The 10,574-nt window shown below is 42.9% G+C and overlaps 1 protein-coding gene across 1 annotated transcript in view; it reads right to left on the bottom strand.

The window, feature by feature from the left end:
• ABHD3 (abhydrolase domain containing 3, phospholipase) overlaps nucleotides 1–9,583 on the bottom strand; it is a 37,744-nt gene extending 28,161 nt beyond the window's left edge. The window contains exons 1-3 of the mRNA XM_007448609.1: nucleotides 9,297–9,583; nucleotides 8,678–8,841; nucleotides 7,217–7,399 (exon numbers count right to left, since the gene is read on the bottom strand). Coding sequence (XP_007448671.1) covers nucleotides 7,217–7,399; nucleotides 8,678–8,841; nucleotides 9,297–9,458 — 509 coding nt within the window. The 5' untranslated portion in view covers nucleotides 9,459–9,583. The remainder of the gene's footprint in view (nucleotides 1–7,216; nucleotides 7,400–8,677; nucleotides 8,842–9,296) is intronic.
• Between the last annotated feature and the right edge of the window lie 991 nt (nucleotides 9,584–10,574).

The following is a 10,574-nucleotide window of genomic DNA, read 5'->3' as shown; positions in this document are numbered from 1 at the left end:
TCCCTATAAAATCTATTCCCTGAGTAGGAAACATGACTTATTTGCCTGTCCTGTCTTGAATTTTCCTCATAAAACTGAGTCCTATGATATTACAGGTCTACATTATCCTGATAGGCAACAATCATGGGATTTGAGGAGCTAGTTGTTCCCAAGTTAGGAGCCTGAGACAACTAAGGGTGTAAAAAAGTAGTAAAGGAGAGTTTTCAAAAATGACCAATTTTTCAAATAGCTTAACAGAAATCATACATTTTTCTGCAGCAAGGCTGTACAGGTGAACCTTAACCCTGTCACACACTGTCTTATTTTGGTGAAATTACTAACACTGTAGTTCTGTTTTTGGTTGGTAAAATGGGGATAATAATACATATCTTGGAATTGAGTACATATTAAATAAGATAACCTATGTATAGCACCTAGTATGGGGCCTATCATGTGGCAGGCACTCAACTAAGCTAAATTTAATTATAGTAAAACAAAAATGGCAATTCTAATTATTTTTTGCTGATCATAAGCTCTAAGTGGCCCTAAAACAAAAAAAGACCAACAAGTTAATATTTAATTAAATGCAATTTATTAGGCATAATATTTCAAAACCAGTGGCCACAAGGGGAAAAAGAGTCAAAGTTACCTTTGATGTGAGGAAGCTAAAAACCTTATTATACAATTAACATCAAGAGTTCTCTTTTCAGCAAAATCTCTTAAAACATTTTACTGGAATCTTTTTTTTCCCATTAGCTCTCTCATTTTCCCTAACATTTACTCAGTTGCTTTCTGACGTTCTCATATTTTATCTTACTTATTTGAATTCTAGCTAGGTCTCTTTGGTATTTCTGTACCTTCTGTTAACTTAAGACCCAGCTGAACTAACCTGCAGAAAACCCTATTTAAGAACAAAAGTGTTCTACACTCATTATATGAACTAAAAGGAATTATTCCAGTGTCACAGATCACTGCTGGCAACTTTATTTCCCAAAACCGAGTCAGAGACATGTATGTGTTCCAGGATGCAGATTCCAGCGGCCGCTCCAACTTAGCAAGGCATTACCCTCCTTCTCCCTGTTCCACCCGCTGCCTGGCCAAACACACTGCTATCTCTGGGCCCTCCTGGGATGGTTTCTCACCTGGTAATAGGGCTGAGACAGTAAGTACCTCACTTCCATCTGACCAGACTGAAAGAGCAAGGCTCTTTTCTAAGCCAGACGATGGCCTGACTCACTCCTTTAACTTTCATAGCTTAATACTTTAAAAAATGTTCATCATGGGCTAAGGTTCTTCATATACATTACATGCAATCCTTATAACCCTATGAAGTATAGTTATCTGTACAGATGAGAAAATTGAGGCACAGAGTGACTAAATAATTCATCCCTGGATACACAGGTAGTATGTAACAGAGTTGGGATCTGAATGCAGACAGATCTGACTCAGTGATCCACTTAACTAGCTCACTACGCTGCCCTGTGCTGTCTAAACTAGTGACATTAAAGTCTCTTTTTCCAAAGAGGATGGGCGCTCTGAACATAGGGTACCCTTTGAGTGCATGCCAGCTCTGATAAAAAGAGCTTTGTCCCCGAAAGTTTGTTAATTAAGGTATCATTTTATAGCGGAACATTCAGCAGCTCTATTCCCTAGAGAATAGGATCACTTGTCGGTATCCACCATAACTTTTTCCAGAAATGCCATTAGATCAGCTAAGTTCTTCATTCAGTGCTTTCTAACATTTAGCGTTATTTCATCTACCCAGTCTCATGAATAATCAGTTAACTGACTCATTCTCAAAACTTTAAAAATCAAATTATTTTAACAACAAATGATAAAAATACCTTGAGATAAAAACATTCTGGTGTTAATTTTAAATGACATCTTATCTAAGATACTGCTTTTAGATTGCAGAGTAGTCAAAACTTGTCTTTTTGTTTCACTGCCTGATTTTCCTTAGTTCAACCTCCCCTTCCTTCCTCCCTCAGGAAGAGTCTTTGGATGACCCTCCAATGTACTCCTAATGCTTCAGGAAATGCTAAACGTCACCTACAGCTTAGTCTCCACTGGTGCTACGTCCTCTAAATAAAAAATGTGTAGACGCCCAAACTCCGAACTGGAAAGGGATGGAACATTTAAAAGTAGTCAAATTTTAACCTCTTTAAAATCATCTCCCACTTCAAATCTCTCAGAAAGATAAATTATGGAGCCCAATAGTGGGCTCTGCAGTGAAGGACAGGAGATCTTGATCCTATCAAACCACAGAAGAAAATCAGTGCTTTCTAAGTACTTTTTATAAATGTGGCAAGAAGGAAATTTCTTGAAAGATAAGCCTACAATCTTGACAAATTCCTCAGTTGATCCCTTTGCCCTCTTCTGCTGTTTCTCTCCTTTCTCTGTCAAAACTTAACAAATGTGTGACCTAGGAATTCTCTGGAGGTCCAGTGGTAAGGACTCTCTCTGCGTTTCCACTTTAGGAGGCCCAGGTTCCAACCCTGGTCAGGGAACTAAGATCCTGCAAGCTGTGCAGCAAAAAGAAAACAAACAAACAAACAAACAAAAAATGTGTAACCCACTCCTGATCTTGTCTCCTGAGGTCTCCTGAGGTCATCTTTGCTGCAGCAGTTGGACTTCCTTCCTCCTGCTCTAATGAATCTTCTCAAATTGTGCTTTATCCACCCTCATTCTTTTTTCCCTTTTGGTTGCATCTGACCCTGCTGACCTATTTCTTCTCTCTATAAAATGTCTCGCTTGCTTCTGATAGTCCAGAATCCTGGCACTTGCAACACTCTGACCAGTCAGTGCTAGAGACTGTCAGTTATCTCCCAATATCCACCCTCCCCTTTTTTCCTCAGTAACAGAATCCCCCAATTTCAATTGGGTACATGGCTGCCCAAAATAAAGATTTACTTCCAAACCTCCCTTCCAGCTAAGGAAGAGCAGGCCCAGGTGACAAAAGCAAAACTGGTACGCATACTTGCTGGAAAGCATCCTTAAAGGGAGATGCTGCATTCTCTAGTCTCCCTTTTTTCTCTTTCTTGGGTGTTGGAATGCAGATGTGATAGCTGGAGCAGAAGCAGCCATAGGTTATGAAGCAACATGATAAAAGAAACTTAGTTTTCTGACACTATAGAGTCCGGATCTACCTTCTTGGATTTTCACGTGAGAGAGAAATAAACTTGTATTTTGTTTAAGTCATTGTTATTTTGAGTTTTCTGTCACTTGTTGCCAATCCTGGTCCTCTCTAATGCATTTCTTCCCTACTACTGAATACTCTTTGTCACTTCCACTAGACTGTGCAAATGCTCTTTGGGAATATAGGTTCTGATACTGTACTTTACTATACCAAAATACTTAATGACTGACCTAGATTTCAATGAGCTTATTAGTACATAATTCTGGATGGGTCACTCTTTTTTAATATTAGTTGGGGGTGGAATAAAATAGTAGATGAAGACTCTCAGTAAAAGAGGTCAGAGTAAAAGATGATTAAGATGCTCTCAGAGTTACTGTTTTTCTCCCTGACTTTAGTTGAAATGCTGTAACTTAATTCAGAGAATGGGTAAAAGATTTAAGAAAATAGGATATTATCCTGGTATACAAAATAATATCTATTCGGCTATATTACTGAATAGAATTTTTTAAAAAGAAATCTTGAAGAAATGGATGAGATTTCTAACTACTTTATCAATCATATGGGTGTAACTTATTAGAGGGAAAGACTTTTTCTCCAGTCCTCTGGTTTCTATGAGGGCTTCTCTCTAAATGCACTCCTGGCCTCCTGGCCTTTCTTACTTCACTTGTCCTCCAGGAGATGAAGGACTTACCTGATTGATACAATTTTGAAGAATGACTGGGTCGTCTGGCTCAGCAAATTCTCTTCTCCTCTCAGGGGCAAGTGTATTCAGGGAAGTACATAATGTACTCTGCCAGTGAAGGCAGCCCAAGTATTCCCCATTCAACTCCATTTACTCTTGACTTCTTAACCTTTACTCACAATTACCTGAAACAAACCTCAGCTTAGTTTCCTTTCATTATTAATTTTGAATTAGTGGACCTTAACAGGAAAGTTTTGTGTTGTGTCTTTGTTAGTTTTCAGGTACAGGAAAAAAATCTACTTAACAGTAACAGCAGTAAACCCTTATGTTCCATTTGTCCATATGCCAGGAGTTAGGTTTTCTCTAAAGTCTAAATCATATCTCACAAGTAAAGCATCAATGGTTCCCTGGTGAACTGACAGAATCCATGACCCTCCCTGCATACTCAAACTGCACATAAGATAGTAACCAGGGCCTGAAGCCAAGTGCACCCTCACGATATTGGGGTGCTCGTGCTGCCTATGCAGCTCTACTGTATAAGAGGCATTAACATAATACCCAAGCATTCCTGCAAGGAAACTAGATGTTTCCCAAGAGGTAGGTTTGCTCATACTTGCTCTTTAAACTATAAAAAAATGTTCTACTTTGCTCAGGGAACAGAAGGTCTAGGAAGGAAGACAAAACATTTCTAAAGACCCATTTTGCTCAAGGCATGAAACCTAACACTTTACACATTCTAATTCATTTAAACTCTGTAGTAAGTGAGAAGCTACACTGGGGAAGTTAAAAATTAGTTGCCCAGGGTCACTCAGTAAGTGGAAGTTCCAACATTTGAACCCAGACCTGGCTCTAAAGCCCATGCACATTCCCCCATATTACACAGCCTTCCCCAAGCTCTGTTACCTACTGGATCCCATGCAAGGCTGTCAGTGACTTAGATCTGTTTTGCAACCTAAGGACTCCACACAGCCTTGTGCCAAAGTTCCAGATCCATTTTGTTCATCAGTGGTCTTTGAAACTACCTAGCTGTCTGTGGTGGATTGTAAACACATTTAATAGCCCTTCCTCTCAAGAGGTGGAGTCTAAATTCCTACCCTCTGACTCAAGGGTGCCCACATGACCTGACTACAACATGGCAGAAGCAACACTGTGAGAGTTCTCAGCTTGGGCCTGAAGAAGCCTTGCAGCTATCACTTTTGCACTCTTGGAACACTGTGCTGCCCAGTGAACTTGGGGTGAGCCTGATGGTGGATGAGAGAGCACATGGAGCTTAGAAGAGTCATCCCTGCTGATGGCTCCCAAGCCCAGAGTTGTCCAGGCTGCTGACCACAAATGCATGAGTGATCCCGGCCAAGACCAGAAGAACCACCCGGCTGAGCTCAGCCCAAATTGCTGGCCCACAGATTGTGAGCAGAAATGTTTCTAGCCACTAAGTTTGGGGAGAGTTTGTTATACAACAAAAGCTAACCCTCTCCGACCTAGATTCAGAGATTCCTTGCAGTTAAAAACAAATGAGGATAGGTCCAAAGGCCACTGAAAAGTTTACTGGTCATTGCTTACTCATGCATTCTGCTACCTTCAAGCCCAGTGTGATTCAGCGTTAGAGTTCCCTAAACCCAAATAAGCTGGGTCTTCAAGCAGCTGACAGTGATCTGGTCCAGCCTTACCCTCTCATAGGCTCCTTATGGTAAGGACAATTTCCCACAACTCTTTGTATCTCCTCACAGTACCCAGCGTAGAGCCTTCCTTCTATCATACATTCTCAATAAAATTTCTGAATCAGTAGAAGAGATTTTAACCCTTAGGGAAGCTAGAACCTTCCTACAGCTTTGAAGCACAGTGTAACAGTAGCCATGGTAATAAAATTTGGCAACTTTTACAAGTAATAGAAAAAAGCCATGCATACTGGTAACTCTAGAGCTTGTGAGATTCAGTCCTTGAGTTTCAACTACATTGTGTTTTGTTTGTTTGTTTTTGTTATTTATTGAAGTATAATTGATTTACAATGTTGTGCTAATTTCTGCTGTACAGGCAAGTGACTCAGTTATACACATATATACATTCTTTTTTTTAAATATTCTTTTCCATTATGGTTTATCCCGGGAGATTGGATACAGTTCCCTGTGCTCTGCAGTAGGACCTTGTTGTCTATCCATTCTAAATGTAACAGCTTGCATCTACCAACCCCAAACTCCCAGTCCATCCCTCTCCCTCCTCCCCTCCCCTGTCAACTACATTGTTTTAAAAAGCACTTTCTAAGTCTTGGGAGACAGTTCAGGCAAAGTATAGAATCAGCAATTTAAATATGTACAAAAGGCTTTATAATCTGTATTTTCTGAGCATGACTAAGTTTTAGCAAAAAATTGGAATCAAGCCTCATATCTAACTGAATGGTGCTTAAACATTGTATCCAATGATATCCAATGATAAATTCCTGCTATTGCTTATAGTGCAAATTTAATTGGAACCATAATTCTGGAACACCATATCAAGGCTTTCAAGAGACTGTCGCCTCACGAACAAAATAAGACTTTATCTGTAAAAGATTAGAGTTAACTTGTTAAAATTGAATTAGCTATTATGGCATTTTCTTCTTTATGTCAAAATGTTTTTATTAATATAAAGTCAACATCAGTTTTTCACAAAACAAGTGTTTTGAGTTTAAGAAAAGATAAAACTTGGCTTTAAGTGCAACTCAGAGTGTTCCACTACAATAATTACCATTGGCTAATAAAGACTGAGGCTCAAAAAAGCAGTACCTTTCACAATGAATCTGCTTTAAAATTTTAGAACTGAACCAGAAACTTAAAGTTGCTACGTTGCTTGCAAAAATTAAATAGTATCTGGTGACTGAGTTGAATAACGATTACTTAAAAATGCTGTGCCGTCATTAACTGGACCCTAGCCATGTGCACTTGCAAACTCAGGTGGACAGAAAAGGCACAGATCACCTTTGGAAAAATGAGGATGACCTACAAGCTGATTCTGAATATTTTTTACACTTGGGATCTGAGCTGATGAGGCAAGATTAGTGGATCCAGAGCCCAAATGTGGAGTATGACATGAGGGACATTGTGCAGTCTCTCAGGGGTTTGTAATTGCTCTTCTCCTAGGAATCCCTTCACTGTGGCCTACTGCTTCTTAGCCCTGGGTCCTATGTCAATTCCTAAGTGATTCTAACTTCATGCATTCATTCAACCAAAATCTTCTGAGTGCCTAATACTATTTCCTGTGCAATGATTCAGTTACGCATTTTCCTGAAAAAACAGGGAAAGGAGGAAGCAGGGAAAAATAATAATTTAGGGGATTGCATAATCCATGCAAGAAATAACAAGTATTTCGGAAACAAACATGCAGACATATTTAAGCTTCATTTAGGATGAATTAAGTGAAAAACAGTAGAAATCTTTCACTGGTACCTGTATCCCAATTCTTCACTAAGGTGAATCATATGAAGGATATACGATTCCTTGCTTGTTCCAGTGAGGCCAGGCAACAATAAGATAGTAGGTCTGGTGCTGGCATCCATATAACACTTACTGTTATCATCATCAAACCAGTCCAGTGAAATCTGTCCTCCATCTGCAGTTTTAATAAGTTCACTGAAAGAAATAACACAAAAGACATACATACTCTTTTAGTCATGTCTTAATATTAGTTCCTAATTCTCTCTCTCTTTCTCTCTCTGTATATATATATGCCATTACTTGGTCCTCTCAAAATACCTTCTTTCCAGCATCCACTAACACACATGTCACTTTCTTTCATCACATGAATGTCATGAAATTAGTATAATAAGGTATTTCCAGCAAGATCAGTAAAAGACAGTATGTAACAATGGGCTTCAAACTACTTCAAATATTTATCTTAATCATTTCCTCATTACTCTGAAATACCCAGCATTTAACCCCTGTTTGACTGAGGTCACCCAAATAATTCAACAGAGAATCTTGACTAAGTAAACTGCTGATCCGATCGCCGCTCTAGCCGTTTGACTCAATAATGCAGTCTCCTCACAGAGCATATTTACAAAATTTGCTTCTTAAACACTTCAAAGGGGCTTCCCTGGTGGCGCAGTGCTTGAGAGTCCGCCTGCCGATGCAGGAGACGCGGGTTCGTGCCCCGTTTCGGGAGGATCCCACATGCCGCGGAGCGGCTGGGCCCGTGGGCCATGGCCGCTGAGCCTGCGCGTCCGGAGCCTGTGCTCCACAAGTGGGAGAGGCCACAGCAGTGAGAGGCCCGCATAACGCAAGAAAAAAAAAAAAAAACACTTCAAAGTACTTCTCACATAGTATCTACGAACTTGAAGAATTTTCCCAAACAAATAGTGCAAGTTCCAGGCAACAAAAGAAACTCTAGAGGAACTAGATGACTCAGTAAAATTAATAATAAGCTAAGCACCATTTAAATCTCCTGGTTACTGATATATTCTGGACCATATCTTTAACACCTCAAGGACATTATCCACAAGAACGCACTTGCTTATCAATATGAAGTCCTTTTACTAGGGTCCATCACAGAAAATCCACATTAATTGGCATCCTTCTCACCCCCACCGCCAGCTCAATGCATATCATCAAAGGATCTAGGTCCTCAGGGACAGAGGCATGACAAATTGGAAAAAGAGTAACCCCCAAACACTTCTCTCATCTTAGAAAATAAACCATTTACATCAAAGCACCTCCCCCCAACAGTGGTGAAAGGTAACACCTGAATATTTTCCTGCAGCTGCGTGTGTCTGTGGCAGACGTGCCTTCCACCTTCATTCCCCCTTACTTTTCTATATACTTAACTAAACCGGAGGTTGTATTAACCAAAAACTGGGAGTATGCAAAACACTGTGATTTTGAAGAAATGACTGAAAATGGAACTTTACTTACTTCCTATACTTCACCGGAGGCTTGGAAGTGATGAAAGGTCTCAGCAGTGTCTGTCCTCGACTCTCCCAGCACCAGACCGTCGGGTAGTACGTTTCTGTCACCACAGGACAGTGGTCCTGAAGGAAGCGGCTGAAACTCTCACCCCCTGTCACTAACTGGGGCTTCTGTGGGGAAAGCCAGTATCAGTGAAGTGTCCAGAACAAAGTTTCTGCCAACTGTAAACCAGAAACAAGCGCAAACTCGTCCCTAGCGCGAGATCCGTCTGATTACATATCCTTCTGGAAGCCTGATGCAAATAATTCAAACACAACGAACTTAACAGTGGTTTATTAAACCCTTCTAGGGAATGGAGAGAATTGACACACGGGAGTCATCCTCTGAAGTGCTAGAGCATCGCGGAGCTGCTTTACCAGGTTAGCGAATGGTGACAGGGCAGTGCCGCCGCGCCGAGGTCAGCAGGGTCCCGCGCGCTCAGAGGGCGTCCATCAGATGCCGGGGAAAGGGCGCCCCGGACGGCCCCAGACACTCGCCCCAGACAGCGGCACCTCCGGCTTCGCCTGCTGCTGTCACTCCCGGAGAGCTACCCGCGGCCCTGCGCCCGCGCCATCCCCCGGCTCACCTTGGCAATGCTGCTCATGTAGTAGCAGGCGTAAGCGAAGCTGAAGCCCAGGATCAGGGATAAGCCCACTCCCGAACCGAAGAAACCGATCCGGACTTGATGCTCCAGGTAGAGCGAGAGCTCCCGAGAGAGCATCCGCAGGTCCATGGCTAAGCGCTGCATGGCCCGGGGACCGCGGCGCGCGGGTGCTGCGGCTGGAGGCCAGCTAGCGGGCACGGAGCGAAAGCGGGCGCGGCGCCGCCGCCGCGGACCCTTGACCAGAGCGTCTCCGGCCGGACTGAGCCGGGCTTCCGCCAACGGGCTCGGCCCAGTGGCCCCGGGAGGCGTAGCCAGGCACGCCGTACTCCGCCGGCTCCGCCCCGGCTTCCCCCGGTCCGCCCCCCACCGCCTGCCACTCAGGAACCTTCTTGCTGCGCGTTTCCAAGCTTGGCCCCCCGCGACGGCGGATGGTGTTCTCTCGGCCGGGTCGCAGTCAGCCTGAGTGAACCCCCAGAGTTGGGAGAGAGCGGGTGCCATTTCAGAGAAGGAAATGGGCCTGGCAGCGCGCGTTCAGGCCCCGGGGCGGGCACCTGCCCCAGTGACCTTGAACGATTCCGCAAGGGTCTTGGTTAATCCTTCCGGTAAACTAGCAGGTTTAGGGTGCCCAGGAAGTGTACGCTGCAGTTGTAAGATTTGGGGAGTTAATGTCAAAGATATGTTAGGAGGATGCACTATGAAGTGAAAGAAAATCCTACATCCCCCAGGAAGTTGTGTTGCCCCCAAGACTATCAAAAGAGAAAAAATAGTCTATAAACATTCAGTAGTGAAGGCATTCATACTTGACTTTAAATCTCTCTGAATCCTTTAAATAGCTAAGTATGCCTTAAATGAAAAGTGGTTCTCAAAAATAAATGAGGAGATCAAGAATAGGAACTGGGATTCAACATTTTTAAAAGCCTATCTGTGGTTCATTAATGCTCTGAATTTTTTTGTGTGTGGTATGCGGGCCTCTCACTGTTGTGGCCTCTCCCGTCGCGGAACACAGGCTCTGGACGCCCAGGCTCAGCGGCCATGGCTCACGGGCCCAGCCGCTCCGCGGCATGTGGGATCTTCCCGGACCGGAGAACGAACCCGCGTCCCCTGCATTGGCAGGCGGACTCTCAACCACTGCGCCACCAGGGAAGCCCTAATGCTCTGAATTTATAGACATATGGAAATTCAGTTACCTAATATACAGACAAGAAACCATTTATGAAGTAGGTCCTCCTAGGCTTATTTATGGCAACAGGACTAAAGCCA

This window comes from Lipotes vexillifer, unplaced genomic scaffold (genome assembly GCF_000442215.2).
Source record: "Lipotes vexillifer unplaced genomic scaffold, Lipotes_vexillifer_v1.1 scaffold168, whole genome shotgun sequence".
Lineage (NCBI taxonomy): Eukaryota > Metazoa > Chordata > Mammalia > Artiodactyla > Lipotidae > Lipotes > Lipotes vexillifer.
This window is presented reverse-complemented; position numbering and strand designations above follow the sequence as displayed.